Raw genomic sequence first — 16,571 nt, 5'->3', positions numbered from 1 at the left:
TGCCTGACACCACATTCCTCACCCCTATGATGAGCATGGAGTCACCCTGTAAACAAGACCCCCAGTTAGATGCTTTCTTTAAAGCTGGGCATGGTGTCTCTTCACAGGAGAACAGTAACCAAGACCCCCGGGCAACTTTAAACAGATTTCTTACCTTCTCTAAATTTCCTTTCATTGCTTTTAAGATATAATAAGCAAATAAATAAATGAAAACTTTCCTCTGGAGTAACTTGGATGAGTAAAGAGAGTGAGGTGCTTAGGACGACTAAAGAAGATAAGAATTGTCTCTAGTATAGCTGATAAGAGGATACTGTTGGGGTTGGGGATTTAACTCAGTGGTAGAGCGCTTGCTAGGCAAGTGCACAGCCCTGGGTTTGGTCCTCAGCTCAAAAAAAAAAAAAAAAAAAAAAAAAGATGATACTGTCTACACAGCTTATAAAGTCAGTGTGTTTAGAAGGGTTACTTACTTAGAAGGGGACTCTGTGTGTGTGTGTGTGTGTGTGTGTGTGTGTGTGTGTGTGTGTGTGTGTGTGTGTGTCTCAGCCAATGCAATCATACCATCAGTTTCATAGTCAGCAGTTTATTTCCTAGCTGGTACACTCTGGTATGTTTCATCCAGGTTAGGAGCTTTGTGGAGAAGAATGCACTAGGCATAAGCTTGGAAATGGCTCACCGTAGCCCATTGCTCACTATGTTTAGACACCTCATCAAACATCCCCCACTCTGAGATGCCCTCTCTGACCTGGTCCTCTCTCACTCCTCAGGCTGTCCTCTCATCCCTTGCAGCACTTAGTACTTCTGAAGATTATTTGTTTATTCCCTAAGTCCCCAATTGAAATGTAAACTAGATGAAGCCGAGCAAAGCCTGACCCAATTGTTGCACACAAATACACAAAAATGTCTTGTTGAATAAATGAATTAAGCTAATGTAGCTGAGCTGGCAGAGTGTCTGGCACGCACGAAGCCTTGAGTTCCACCTCAAGCAGATTATAAATCTTCGACGGGCCTAAAATCTCAACACTCCGGAGGAGGTGGCAGAAGGAGCATCAGAAATCCAAGGTCATTCTTGGCTGTGTAGTAAGTTCAAGGTCAGTTGATTAACAAGGCTCGGGCTTTTAAAGCTCCAAGGAAATGATTACCCTACTGACAAGGAAAACATTTATCTACTGAAGAAAATAAATTGGAGACCATAAAGACACTTACTAGATGATTCCAAGCCTTGTCTACAAATGAAAACAAAAAGCACTCCCTGGGGATCAGCTATACTCAGAAAAAATCTAGGAACACACTAAAAGGGTATTGTCACATCATTGTGAAGAGTCTGTAGCCAAATGACATGTTTCCCTGAGGGGCAGCACAGGTCTGATTACGTCCCCACTCACTGGGGTGTCAACAATCCCTGGCTGAAACTGGAATATAAAGGCAAATGACATGGAAAGAGACACACTTCCCCAGGTCTACTACTGGACCTCAGAGACAACTAAATCATTGCACAGAATCTAGGAAAAATTAAAATGAACTCATTGAATAACAAAAATCTTCCTTGGAGGGACTCTACTTTTTGAGGACTTTCCCATACTTCCTGTGAGGCAGATGCGATCTACCAAGAAAAGCCAGGAAGGGGTATACAGTAGAGAAAAGGAGTGGATTGGAACATCTTATCACAGGAAATTAAAATAAGTTGTCTCTGTTTTTTTGTTTGTTTGTTTGTTTTGACTTTTTAAATATTTACAACAACATTTAATTTAAAAATCATTGTCCATGATGAATTGTTAAGTTAAAACTAACAAAAGTAGAATTTAATACAACTGTAAAATTACTCGAAGTTTTTTAAAAGTCAGTTCTTTCTACAACTGCCACATGGGAAGCTCTTGATTTTACAGTCACGGAGAATCTTCTACTGGGAAGGAAAACCAACTCACACCATTTTTACAACCAACTCCAGAAAAGTCTCTCATTTTACACTGAGTTTTCAAAACACTGAAAGGCATGATGATTTCAGCAGACTTTGAGATGCAATTAAGCCCGGAGGCAAAGCTGAGAAGCCAGCATGATATGGATGAAGAAAAGTAGAAAGAAAAGGACGTCACAGGCCAGAAAAATGTGTGGGAACAAGGAGTCAAGAATCCTCATCATCTGGCTAGAGAAAATTTGCACAAGGGCAGCCTTAACCAAGCCTCCAGTCCAAGATCATCACCTGTTTTACCAATACAGTGAGCATCCAGAGAAAATGTGGGTGAACCTTTAACGTTTCTTTAGTATGTAAAGCCAATAATAAAAAGTTTGTTCAATAATAAATGGCCACAATTTAATAACTATTGAAAGTAGGCTATAATTTCTCATGCATAGTAGATACATGTACACTACAGATACATGCATACACACCAGGGTACATGTGCTTGTATACAGACACTCGGACATAGTCAAATGCAATCACACAGAGACACAATCAAAGTCACACAGGCACACAAGCATGCACAAGCGTATACACACGTGGTAGTACATCATTACCTGCAGGCACACACATACCCCGGCATGTACCAACACTGAAACATACAACACAGGTTCTCTTCTTACCTGAGATTCAAGGATGTAGACCTTTTCTTTCAAATTTTCAATTTTTTTATCTTGTTCCTTTAAAGTATTTTTTAATCCTTCCATCTAAGAATGAGGAAGAACAAATGGGAAATCCTGTCAGACCATGGGGAATAGCTACATAAATCAAGAATTATACAGCTTTTTGTGGTCAGATGATATTCACCAAATAAAAAAGACACAATCCCAAAGCATGAGCAGAGCCAGCAGGCCACTTAAGATCACAAGCCAAATTGCCACCCAAGGAGTTAAGGACCAAATGGTGCCACCCTCCATTTTCATCTCTAGGAGAGCCCTACCTACAGAAAAGCCAACAGGTGCCTAGGTGGGGGAAGGCTACAGTGTGTACCATGTACATGTACCTCATCCTGCAGAACTGGATGAGGAACAAAGTGCAGGCGATTTCCTGCATTCAAACACCCCCTAGAGTCACTGCTTATGAGGATATGAAGGTCTAACAGTCAAGTCTGGCTGTATCTAGAATCCTAGCTACCCAGGAAGCTGAGGCAAGAAGATTTTTGAAACAAGGTCAGACTACCTTGGTCAATTAAGCAAAACCCTATCGCAAATACAATGTAAAATAGGGCTGTTGCTACAGCTCAGTGTTAGAGCATTTAGCTAGCACATGGAAGGTGGCATGGTCCATCTGCAATACTGAAAAAAATAAATAAAATTACGTACAACCCAAAGCTCAATACTTAAGAAAGGTTTGAATCTCCTAATGCACCAAGTCTTCCATAAAACAGTGAATAACATCTGACTCAGAACATTTGTGCTTGGACAAAAATCACTAAAATATCTAAAGAGCAGTTAAGCATAGTTTCTCAATCTCTCTTGGTCTAGAACCTGACAGGTGTTGACATTATAGGCAAGAAAAGCCTCGGAGCCAGGTTCCCTGAGAAACTTAAGGGATATGTCAATGGGAAGGTGAGTCTCAGGACTCAGCCTGCCACACTGGCCAGGTTTGGTCTTTGCCCTGGAAACCTGGCATCTACCTGAGAGATTCACTTGTTACTCTGACCTCCTGAATGATGCTGCGCAGGCTCTGGTGCTGGGAGTGAATCACGAACTGCAGATGACAGATCTGCTCCTGGAGGATGGAAATCTCTGTCTGAAGACCCTGGCAACTGAGAAAAGAACAGAAAGGAGGGAGTGAAGGAATTTTTGCTACACCAGCCCTGCTCTCCTGACGTTGCGCCTTGTGTGGTTAAGGTCCCAGGAATCCATGTACCACACAAGAAACACAAAAAAGAATAGTCCTGTGATCAGCTTGCATATGAACTTGAATGAGATATGCATTCAGGTAAAAAGCTGCTTCTGGGAAGGGAAACAGCCCCGTGGCTAAAGTGCTTGCCCTATAAACATAATGACCTGAGTTTGGATTCCTGGGACACATGTAGAGCTGGGTGTGGCAGTAAGCATGTTTAATCCCAGTATTTCCACAGCAATGTGGGAGGCTGAGACTGACAAATTGCTAGAAGCTCAAGAGGCCAGACTGCTTGTCATATAGAGAAGGAAACAAGAGGCCCTGTTTCTGTAATATGTTCCTTTAAAGGACCCAGTCCCTAGCAGAAACACAAACCTTGGCAGTGGGAAATAACAGCAGTTAAATGTACAGTCAATCTGTTTTTCTTTCCACGTTCATGGGCAGAAGTATTGGGAAAGAAATAAGTGGATATCAGCTCTTCCTGGAAATGTTTGTGCTCCTGAGATTAGAACAGACCAGACTGTGAACTCTCAGCTATCTCATCTTTTCTAAAGTTCATGTTCAAGGAATGGCTGCCAATCTACTAGTGCACATCAACATCAGCTTTTAGTTCTCTCTGGGTTTCAGCATGAGCAGCTTCCTTATCAGGACAAAGGAAGCTTGTGAGGAGAGACACCCCAAGAAGGGTTTACATGCCAAAGGAATAGGTAGGGAACTCAGACCCCCACCAAGGACTGTGGTCTCTGGAGGTCTTCAAACAGTCCAAACTGAGAATAAGAGGAGCCAAAAACCCAGAAAACCAGCAATCCTAGGGTTTCAGGGAGACTGAGGCCAGGCGAGCAGGGCAGCTGAGATGTCTTAGGGGGATGCACAGACCCCTGGGAGGGAGAGTTGTTGAGGAGATTCAGGGGATGAGAGGATGGGGAGTCTCAACAAAGGACAGCCTCAGAAAGCTCACTTCTGGGTATAAGGATTGACATTAAATAAATTGAGGATTAAAATTTAAATAATTCCTCCAGTGAAGAAAGAAGAAGAAGGAAAGAAAAAGAGTAATAATGACGTATTTAGTGGTCACACTTGTGTTTCCTCTGGGCAGTAAGGTGCCAGAACTCTGGGTGCTCTGTTGAGACAAAAGACTACTACACACATATGTGGGTTAGGGTTTTGTAAACTTGACCCAAACTAGGGTCAGATGTGCAGAAGAAACAGAACTGACAAGGTATCTTCTGTAGGCAAGCCTGTGGGGTATTTTCTTGATAAACGGTTGATGGGGGAGGGCCCAGCATGCTAGGACAGTGCCAGCCCTGGGCAAGTTGTCCTGTTATAGGAGAAAGCAGGCTGGGCAAGCCATGAAGAGCAAGCCAGTAAGCAGCATTCCTCCATAGCTACTCCTTTATTGTCACACAAGGGAGTGGGGAAACTAGTCTCAGAGGCCATGAGAAGTTTCCAGAAATGAAAGAACAGATATCAAAGACCTCCATGGCAACATGCAAGGCTTTGCTACATATGGGAATATGGAAACCAAACCAGCGAGACATCTCCTGAGGAGGTAGGAGCTTAGGAGTGCAGGGGTGGTCCTGGAGAAGCCATAGAAGGATTACATCAATGCAAAGGTGGTTATTCTGTAAGCTGCAAACTACTTTCCACAAGATGATAGCAACAACAATATGAAGTTAAGCTTACGTTTAAGAAAATAACTCTGTTCTTTTCTGTATTTTCTTTATGTGTAGCTAACCTCGGACTAAGAGAAATATCTCATATTTGTGGTGCATTTGCCAAGCTTTTATGGCTTCAGTTTAAGAGTATAGTTCATACTGATTGCTCTCTTGCTGACACCCAGTAAAGTAAACAATGCCTCCTCACACAGCTCAGCAAAGGTTAGAAGGAAGATAAAGGGTCGGATGTCTACAACCTGAAAATGGAAGAAGATTAGATGTTCTGTTATCTTTCCAGAAACACAGAGCACTCACTTTCTCCAAGAAATTTCCAAAACTTCCTCAAAAGTATTTTGAGAATTTCATATGGATTGCTCATATATGGCAGATAAAAAGGAAAGGTCAGTTTGCTTTGAAATCAGAAAAGACACCCATTATTGTTATGTTTTTAAAAGGAAATCATCAAACTCAGACTACCTGGACTCGTAAAGGAAGGAACATTGTGTAAGTCCACAGTTCCATCACATGAGAAAGATCTTTACATTTAAGGGCAAAAAGAGAAAATAAAGAAGGAGACAAGGGAGGGAAAGAGTTAAGACAAAAATAAACCTAACTAGTGACTATCTGTAAGTGACACCAGGGCCTAAGCCATTCTCTGTCTGTATGGCCTTCTCTATCAAGATGGACAGTGATACACAGCTATCACACGATTGTTCTCTTGGGTTCTATGTTTATTCACAGGGAGAAAGATAGGAAAGAATACCAGATTAGTATGACAGATAATTCAAATACGCGCATGCAACTTAAAGTTCTGCCTATTTCTGGCCATTGTTATAAGTGGTCAAAAAATGTATCATTACCAGCCAGACAGAAGGCACAAAGTATAATGAAAGACAAGAAAAGACAGATATAATGAGAAATAGGGGAAAGTCAAAAGATCAAGGAATAAGGATGTCTGTGACTATAAGGATGATAATATTGAAAGACCCTAACCCTTCAGGCTTACACCCCCCCCTCCAAGTCCCAGGAGAATAACACCCCCCAGCCCCAGGAGAATAAGGAACTAAAAAGAAAACTAGGTCCAAGGGCAACCTGACTCAGCCATTATTCAACCACCCCTGCCACAATGTAACAATGTAAAGAGAGCTCTGTTAAGAGATGCGCTCAACTGTGACTGGGATAATTGCAAGTGTTCCAGGAAGGACCACTGTGACCTTTGTGTAAACTCCACTCTGGCCCTGATACCCTTCCCCCTTGAGGTTTTGGGAAGAATGTGCATGCAGACATGACTGTACCTCCTCTGTGATCAGACCATGATCTTGAGAAATTAGCCTCTAGACATAAATCAATCGAAATGAAATTGTATGGGAATTGCAATCTTGTGGTTTTTGTGGGGTTTTCCTTTAAAAGTACCCATGTGGCTGCAGTAAGATGCGACTCTTGCTCTCTGGAGCTGAGTTAGCCCGACTGTACAGCCGCTTCTTCAATAAACCTGGTGCTGTTGCATCAACTGGACTGGAGTCTGGGTTCTTGGGGTGCCCACTTGAGACCCTAGATTTTGGGGTCTATCAATATAAATAAAGGACAATGAAAATCTGTCCCTTAGAGGCTCATAATAGCACCTGATAGCCTAGTAACTGAAGTCCTAGATGGTTGAACTAAGATGTTGAAATAGGGTATGTGTTATCTTGACATCAGAATATACCATGACTATAGTGAGGTTAAAATCAAAAGGAAGAGAAAAATCTAGAGAAATGTGAGATAAGTCAGGACCTAACATTCCAGAGGATTTCCTAAGAGCAACTGAGCTGGACAGCTGCTATGATGACCATAAACTGTCTTGCCTCCTCAGAAAAGACTGAGACATACAAGTTGAAAATTATGAATGTGGACAAGCCACCCCAACCAACTAAGGCGGCTTTCCATAGTTTCTTTCATTTTCTATGGAGTTTGAAGACTGCCAGGCTACCATAGTTTCACTTGATGACCAGCCAGTTTGATGTAGACTGTGGAAGAGACTCATTCACGAAGGTGAATAGAGGATAAAGATACCTCCAGCATCTTTGAGTAAATGGAGAAGTGGCAGACTCACTCTTCAGACGAATGAACTCTCTAAATGGGTCTCCAGGACCCTCCTGTACTTCTGGCCCCTGAACCCTCATAGGTAAGAAATGAGGTGCATGTCTATTAACCCTAGAAATTTGACATCCCTTCTCCATGCATGTGCCCTACTTTCTCTGCTTCCTCCAGATGTATAAATCCCACCCGCTTACAGCCCAGCACACCCATGAACGCTATCAGAAACTGCTTTTTAGGAGGTAGATTTTTCAAACCTTTTCGAATGTGCATCATTGGACTTGAGTTGCAGCAGCTTGTTTTCCAAACACAATTTTCTCTCTAGGAGTGTTTTCTTTTCCTAGGAGAAAACAAGATACAGCTTTTGTTTGTGTGTACGTATGTGTGCTTGCAAACTGTTCACAATAGATGTGGCTTGTGATACTAGAAATAGAGTCTGCGCTCCAGAGCTCATCTCAAATCTGAGCAATTACAATGTGCCACCGGGAAGCCTGGCCAGGCAATGTTCTTTGTGTTTTAAAAGTAAATCAGAGCTGTGTAGAGAGTCTTGTTTAAGATATACATGGTGGTGCATGTGGTTAATCCTTGCACTTTGGAGGTAGAGACAGGAGGATCAGGAGTCCAGGATCAGCCACCACATCATGGCAAGTTCAAGGTCAGTCTGGGCTGCATGAGACCCTGTCTCCAAATAAACAAATGTCTTCATAACTCACTCATTTAGCCTGAATGAGAAAGTTGGCTCCTTCTCCAGCCCACTGACAAAATGGAGCCCTTGCAGTACAAACTTGCCCACCCACCTTCCCCATGCCACCTGGAGTACGATGCCTGCACACCCTCGCCTGATGTGAATTCCCTTACTGCTGCACCTGCCTCTTCACTACATTAGGAGAGTTGTTGGTACCCGAGGACACCACAGCACATACTGTGATGTTTCCACCTGCTCTCACAGCATCTGTTGCCATGCAGTAAACAGGTAAATAGACCCTTAATGAGGGATCGAGGCCACAAACGTTAAAACTACTTCCTAATGAGGAACCAGGAGAAACTCTAAGACTGAGAAAGAGTATCTTTTAAAATGAGGTGATTTAATTATTGAACTCAACTGTTCACCCCAAGGGAAAAGTGACAAGTCCACTTGGGTAAGCAGAGTTTGCGTTGCTGATTAGTGCCAAGTTGGGGGAACCAGGAAAGGCTGCAAGGACGCAGAAATAGTATTGACAGCCTGGGCAGCACTGACTAGAAATGTTTCAAAACACACACAAGGCTGTTTAAAATTACCGCCTGCCACAACATATAAATAGACACCATTCAAGGCAGTGCTGTACAACCGAAACCAGGAAGCCTATGCCATACACCAATCTGGTTTTGAAGTTTTGACCATTGTTTTAACCTCTCTGGACCTCATCACTGTAGAGAAACATTAACCAAAACTTGAAAATAAAAGTGATCTCCAGCATGAAGCTCTAGTGGCACCCTGGGACACTGTTCAGTAATGGGGTCCAACAATTACTTAGGTATTCCAGACAATTTGCTTGTTTTACTTTATTACATATTGATTAGAAGCCCAGTTCTCTGAAGTCGCATGTTAATTTTTAGATTTTTATTTTACTTTGTTTTATTTTTTTGAGACAAGGTCTCTTGTACAGACTGACCCTGAACTCACTATGTAGCCAAAACTGGCTTTAAACTCATGATCCCCTTGCTTCAGTCTCCCTAGTATTGAATGACAGGTGTGATCTTCTATATCAAATTTAATTTATGGATTTCTACAAGATATAAAAGATAATCCTAAAGGTTATTAATTAGATATATCTAGAGTGGTCACACAACTCTGTATTCTGTCCATCCACATGCCCCCACACCCAATGCCTATAAATATCATATATAAACTAACTTTACTATCATACTGGTTCCAAAATTAGTAATAAATTGAATTTTAAGACATATTCATTATTTATTTGTATAAGCCATATTTTTAACTTTATGAATATCCCTAAAATGAAGGTAATATGGAATAAATAGAGTAGAGATAACGCATGTGGGATGAGAATCTTACTTGCTTCCCTGGCAGAGAGTTGGGCTTCAATACCTAGTAATTTAAAAGTACCAATTACTTCATATCCTGTGTGAGTTGCTACTTTTAATTATGCTAACTTAATTAAATTACATTCTTAGAGCAATATTGCCTCACAGAAATGATTCCATGTTAACCTTTTCCATGTTAGCCTTAAGTGCCTTCCAAAGATTCCTGAGAGATAGCCATTATACCTTGAGACTGAGGTGAGTGCCTGCACGCTCTAGGAAACACTGTCACGGCCCATGCATTATGAATTAGTGGGGTACAGAGTGCATGGGCACCACACATAGTCCTCCCTGTGGACTTTCTTTTCATTAGTGAATGCTCACAGCCAGGGTCAGAGATGGGGCAACCAACAAGCACATGTTCTACCCTGGCCAGGGTTCTCGCATATGCCCTGGGCTCTCCAGGAGCTCCTCTTTGGTCATGCATGAAATCGCACCTGCCTAGCACACACTTCTTTACAGTGTCTTCCTCATGCACGTAACACCCCACTATGGCTATCTGCTCTGTCCCTAAGGGGTCAAGACTTCCCTTTACTGTTGATCAAAATGAACTGGTATATATTATGACATGGTATATATTAACATATGAATGTCTTAACAACCAGAATATCATCTTTTAAAAAATGGTTACATTTTTTTTTACTTACTTTTTGTATGTGTATACATGTACCACAGCATGCATAGGGATGTCAGAGGACAGTGTGGGAATGAGTTCTCTCCTTCCACCATAGAGGTCTCTGGGTGCTAATTCAGGCCTGGTGATAGGCACCTTTACCTGCTAAGCCATTGCCCTGGTCCCAGCACATATTCTTTGTCCCATATGAGAAAACAGGTGGGTATAATAGGAATGATTGTAAGTAGAAAGGGGAGATGACAAAATGGTTTCTTGTTTGCTCCATCCTCATTTATAAAACGATGATGAGGAAGTAGGTGGTCTCTGAAGTGCCTTTGAGCCCTTAGATTCTAGTGGGGCCAAATCAGTGACATTAGCAAACGAATGTGAACCAACAGAATCGCACTGCCGGCAAAAGGAACATATGCCACGCTAAAATGCTCTTACAGGGCGTTTCTGCTAGCTTCTTGCTGTGTGTTCGGAATTCATTCTCGCCGCATTCCTGATTAAAGTGGGACAGATGGTGGAGGTTTTAAGTAATGTCTTCATTACCAGACCTCACAGCACTAATGGCTATTTACTGGAGCAAGGCCTTGCTCAAGTGAGTAGCAAATGAATCCTTCTCAGGGAGCAGCCACTGCTAGGGCAATATTTATCAGCCTTTCTGAGGATATGTGCTTTTTGTCTTCACTTCCGTTTTGAACTTGCGTCTGTCCCCATTAATACAGAAGGCTCAGCATACTCTCCTTTATTCCAATATGCATTCTCCACCCAAGAAACTTCCATACAGCCTACTTCCTTGTTACCTCCTGAGCCCAAGAAGGTGTCACCAAGCTTTGCTGTTTATTTTGCTTATTTCCATACTTGTTTCAAAAATATGAAATAATGTTGGGCTAAATGTGTTTTAAAACAACAGTCTTGCACATTGCTCCTCAATCCCCATTCACCTCCACTAACCAGAGAGACTCTATCAGGTCCCACTTGAGCTATTCCTGAATAGATTCTACAGAATACATTTTGGAAGATTCTCTCATGGCCTTGCTGAGCACAGCATCCTACCTACTTACTGTTCTGAAAGAGAATCACAGTTATGGGCCATTGTCAGTACTTTCAGACACACCGCCCTACCTTACGTGGGCTTTCAGCTTCTCCAAAGGACCCTTAGGAGAATTAAAAACAGGAGCTCTGGAAAGTTCCTGGCACTCAGCACAATCCAGTCATGTACACTCTCGTCATCATAAACAGTGATTATTTCCAGTTCATTCACACATGTCAATGTATCTCCTGTGCCTGGCTGTGTGCAGCCATTGGCAGGTGCTCAGATATCTTGAAATGACAGTAAAAGAAACACACCTAGGAGTCCGACAAGATCTCATGTCTGGTGCTGAAGCCTTGGAGTTGCTAGGAAAGAGAACTTTCTTCCACTCTTCTTTTGTTAAGTTTCATGCACCCACAGGTGGCCATGAACCTCCCTCTGGGTTTTAGAGAGGGCGATCACAGTCCTACTCTCCCATTTCAAGTTGGCTGATCAGTTGTTTGGTTCCATAATCCTGTTTGCTTCACAGACCTGTCTTCCTCTCCTCAGTGCAAATATGTCCTGTGCTATCTTAGTCCTCCAAGCTATCAACTGCAATATAAAATATTCTAACACTATCAGCCACTCAACAAACACTACAGCTTTTCCAAAAAGCATAAACTGGCATGCTGGGGTAAGCAAACTGCCAAGGGTGACTTGGTGATTCTGGGAATGACAACAGTGGCCCATGGCATAATAGAGCTGTAGGTGAGTGCTAATATTATTAAGTCCTTTTATGTTTGTGCTCAGGTCCTGTATCTGATTTCCTCGCATGACCTTCCTTAGGACTATAGATTTAACAGTTACCATGTTATCAAATTTTATATTATTGGGAAATATTTTAAAACTAATTAAATTTCTTTTGGTCAGAAACCTGCATAGTACTGAAAGGTTACACCCAGTAAGTAAAAGTTCCCTAGTGGCAAAGACCTCAGAAAACTCAAACAAGTGGAGGCCTCATAGACTAGGGGCCAACCCAGGAATACAGTGAGAGGGAAGATGGGGGAGATACAATTTACTAGAAGCCTAAGACTATATTCTCATCTACTCTCAATTTAGTTTCTGAGATGCTCATTTATTTTGCTAGTAAAAGATTATATTCCTTATTTTTCTGAATTCTGAATTCAAAGGCACATACTTAAATTGATGTTATTTATATTGGTATTTGGAGTGCTAACCACTGGGATTCCATGAGATTTTTCACAGTTTTGCTTTCTGCTGCTCTTCCCTAAACAGACCTTTTCAAAGTTCTGATATCAGTTCTAATAACAGTTTTATCACACATTTTATAGTCTTATAAACCATAAACCATAAGCAGTCATGGGCTGAAAAAAAAGGATACTACACTGGCTCTAATGTATCTAGATTTATTAAACTCTAATTTATTTGTTATTAGGCTCTAATAAATGCTAGATTACAGGGATCCTAACAGGACTACTTTGTGACCTAACCCATTATTTCATTCATAGATCACTGAATACACATTGACGACAAGGAGAAATCAGTCAAGCCAACAACTACAGAGCAGGTCACATAAAATGTCTAGAGGAAAAGCAGAATTGTAAAAAACAGAATTGTACCCCCCCCCCCACACACACACACACAAACCCACAGGCCAGGAAAAACTTCCAACTCATGTCATTCTACTTCCCCTTATATGACACTGTCAGCATGAAATGTCTTTGCCTTGCCAGGGACCTACGTTTTCCATCCTCTGTACACGGTTCTCCAGTCCTATGATTTGAACATGCTTCTCTTCAAGTTTTTCTGAAAGTTGACTCAGATTTTCAGCACGATGCTTTAACGTCTGCTCTTTTTCAAGGTTGTTGATCTGTGGTCAGAAACAAACAAACAGTTTGCTAGACTTTTGCTTTTGTTATTTATCTAGAACAAAACAGAACATCTTGTATATCCAATTACAAGTGTTTTCTTTCTTACCAGAAAATATTCCCAAAGCAGGGTAATTATGCCCACTGTATCCCAAGGTTACTTGTTAGATATGTAGCTGGGGCTAAAGGTCAGTCACAGCAAAGAAGTTGCCTCTCTAGGGAGGGAACTTCAGCTGACTTCTGCCTGTAGTGCACATGCGCATTTGCATGCATATATAAAACAGAGCTCAAAATGGCCCAGTAAAAAATGAATGAGTATGCATCTGCCCTTGAAAATACCAGGTGTGCCTTCTTGTCAGGTCACTCAGGTTGGGGCTGAGCCCCTAGTGTAAGGGCACATATACCTGTTCCTGTAGGTAGCACTATTCACACAGTGCATCATCACCAGCCATATATGGCTGGGTGGGGCTGGCTTCTCCAGCTCCTGAGCTGCAGCTGGGACTAGTTACCTGAAGTAAACGTTTACTGTCCTCATGCTTTTTCTTCATGTCTTCAGAATGCGTTTGGTAGTTGTCAAATAACCTCTGGGCCACGTTTCTCAAAGTGGCTGCTCCTGCCTCTCGGGAAGCTTCCAGCTAGGAAAAATAAAAGTCACCTTGCATGTTTTGACATTACGAAATAAAAATAGTTGAAAGCAGAACACCGTTTTATGGTCAACTAAAAGCAGTCCCTAATTACCATTTGCAGCCATACAGATAACTGATGGGAGGGAAGCTGCTGGTGCTGAGTAAGAAGAGAGTGTCAAGTGAAGGAGTCTCTAGTTGGGTACTGAGCATGGGCATCTGCCATGGTGAAGCCAACCCTGAGTGCTAAGCGTATCGGTGCTTTGCACAGGTAGATGGCATCTTGTCGGGACACATAGGGGCAACCCTCTCACCACCAATGTTCATTATGTACTGACAAATGAAGCTCCGTGAAATGGAAGTGGGATGAGACTGGAGTCGTAAGAACAGTGAAGTATAAATGTTGATCTTTATAACCTAAGGAAATGATCAAGGGTGGCTGCTGAGATTTACATGCCAAGGTAATCGCTGTGAGGCTACATACAAAGTAAACCCCAAAGGCGAAATACAAGGCACTCAACAATAGACTAATTGAACAATCAATGAGGCATTTGATAATAGAAGTTGGAATCAGTATTTGGATTTGGTGTACGTGTCCGTGTTCCCATGTGCACATATGTGTGGGTGCAGATGTACAATTCATATATGCATAGGGAGGTCAGAGGTCAACCTTGAACATCTTTTCTTGGGTAGGTATCAATCCTGTCTCCCTCCCCCCCCTTAAGATGGAGTTTGTCGGTATGTCCTGAAGCTCAGAGACTAGGCTAGCATGTCTGGTCAGCAGCCCTAGGGATCCCCCTGCCTCCACCTCCTGAGCAGTGGAATTGCAAACACACACCTCCATGCGTAGTTTTCTGTGTTGGTGCTGGGATCTAACTCAGGCTCTCTTGCTTGTAGCACAAACATTTAACTGACTAAGGTATCTCCCTAGCTCTAATATTTCTTAAAGATGCAAAATCTTTTAAAAATGCATTATGGTAAAAAGCAGTTAGCCTGAGATCTCTTCCCTTAATAACTGTGTAAGTACACAGTATACCACTGTTAGCTGTATATTTGATATCACAAAGGAAACTTCCAGAACTTGCTACTTTTGCATAGCTGAAAATTTACACCCACAGACCTTCAAAAGATTTCTTTAATACTAAAAGTAGTCTCCAAAATAAAACAGTAAGACTTAATTTGTACAACACTCCAATATTTTGGCCATGCGTTTGAGTATTGTGGGCTTCGGGGTGTGAGTGGGTGTCTGTCTCATAGCTAGTATAGACCTATGAAAGCTGTTTATGAGCTCCTAGCAGTTGTACCTTGATTTTCAACATTTCATTCTCTCTGTTCATTTCCAGGAGCTGCTGGTCTTTTCTTCTCATGTTTTCCATGAGCAAATCCAAACAGGTGTGGTCTGCTGTGGAATCTGAGCCATTCTGCATGTTTCCAGGTGGCTGAAATGAACAAACACAAAGATCAGAAGGAGCTGAAAGTTCCACATCTGGATCCGCAGGCAGCAGAAGAAGACCGTGTGCCACACTGGGCATGGTTGGAGCATACGAGACCTCAAAGCCTGTCCCCACAGTGGCACACGTCCTCCAACAATTCCTCTATGAACACTGGCAACAATGATTATCATTCACTACATAAGTCAAAGAAGATTCAAATAAGCAAAAATAACTCTTTGAACCTCGAATTTTGATGATTAATTCTAGACAAATGAGCCAGCTTCCATGTCTGCTCCAATTTAAAGAGTCTTATATTTCCTGCAGCTTTAAATACATTATTAAGGGTATTGTACATACCAAAAAATAAATATGAGACTGGATTAATTAAAACCATGCCTACAAATATATGTTGGTTAAACAGAATCGGGCCTGCTAACACTAAACGTTAACAGTGTTTTCCTTATCATCATTTCATATTGAATCTCTAATCAGAGATGTCAGTCTAGACCTCCACTATGATGTAATCCTGTACAACGTCATCGTCCCTGAAAATGCACCTGGAACATAAATCTACATGGAATCATGGGCATATGGAGGTAGTGAGGAAACTAGAGAACATCTCAGCCTACCCATTTCCCAGATGTGGAAACTAAGCAGTAGGGTCCACATTTATGCAAGTCAAGTCCAAGAGTTCATGACATAGTTTCTTGATCATCATCTGCACTATCTGCTCTTTCACCTTATTTCATGGCAGAGAGAGAAACTATCAAGCAACTCCATATACTCTGTGGTTCTGATAACAGTGTCTACTTGTTAAGCACCTATTATGCACCATGTCGTCTTTTCAGTGTTAGGTACATTTCTTTGCCTGTGTGCTACAGATAGGAAAAAAACATTATGTTCTTTGTAGTAGTGAGGAAACTTAAAATTAGAGTTTCACAAATTAAAGTGTTTTAGTTTAATTTTTTTTGCTCCTGGGGGGAAAAGTCACTCTGATCAAAAGCAACTTGGGAGATGAGAGTTTATCTTGTATAAACTTCCAGGTCCATCATTGAGGAAGCCAGTGAAGGGTTTGGTGTGGGACTTTGAAACCATGGAGGAACACTGCATGCTGGCTTATTCACACATCCAAGCATAGTTAACTTTCTTATACAATCCAGTGCCTCCTGCCCAGGAAATGGTTCCACCCACCCTGGCCTAGGACTTGCTACATCAGTTAACAACCAAGGCAATTCCATTCAGGAAGATCTGGTCTAGGCAATCCTTCAGTTGAGTTTCCTTTCTCAGATGATTCTACGCTGTGTCAAGTTGATAGTTAAAGCTAACTAGGACACTAAAGTTACACCTACATAAATAACCTTGAGACCAGATTCAGAGTCTAAG

The 16,571-nt window shown here is 41.8% G+C and overlaps 1 protein-coding gene across 7 annotated transcripts in view; it reads right to left on the bottom strand.

The window, feature by feature from the left end:
- The window catches only part of Ccdc68 (coiled-coil domain containing 68), a 58,795-nt gene that overhangs the window by 23,149 nt on the left and 19,075 nt on the right, over positions 1-16,571 (bottom strand). For all 7 annotated transcript variants that reach the window (XR_013046164.1, XR_013046165.1, XM_076555450.1 and 4 more), the window contains exons 4-9: positions 15,060-15,194; positions 13,642-13,767; positions 13,006-13,134; positions 7,791-7,873; positions 3,617-3,722; positions 2,578-2,661 (exon numbers count right to left, since the gene is read on the bottom strand). Coding sequence is in view for 5 of the 7 variants with exons in the window: in XM_076555450.1 (XP_076411565.1) it covers positions 2,578-2,661; positions 3,617-3,722; positions 7,791-7,873; positions 13,006-13,134; positions 13,642-13,767; positions 15,060-15,194 (663 nt within the window). In the remaining 2 variants the exon portion in view is untranslated. The remainder of the gene's footprint in view (positions 1-2,577; positions 2,662-3,616; positions 3,723-7,790; positions 7,874-13,005; positions 13,135-13,641; positions 13,768-15,059; positions 15,195-16,571) is intronic.

This window comes from Peromyscus maniculatus, chromosome 19 (genome assembly GCF_049852395.1).
Source record: "Peromyscus maniculatus bairdii isolate BWxNUB_F1_BW_parent chromosome 19, HU_Pman_BW_mat_3.1, whole genome shotgun sequence".
Classification (NCBI taxonomy): domain Eukaryota; kingdom Metazoa; phylum Chordata; class Mammalia; order Rodentia; family Cricetidae; genus Peromyscus; species Peromyscus maniculatus.
The sequence above is the reverse complement of the archived record's forward strand: the minus strand, read 5'-3'. Positions and strand labels throughout refer to the sequence as shown.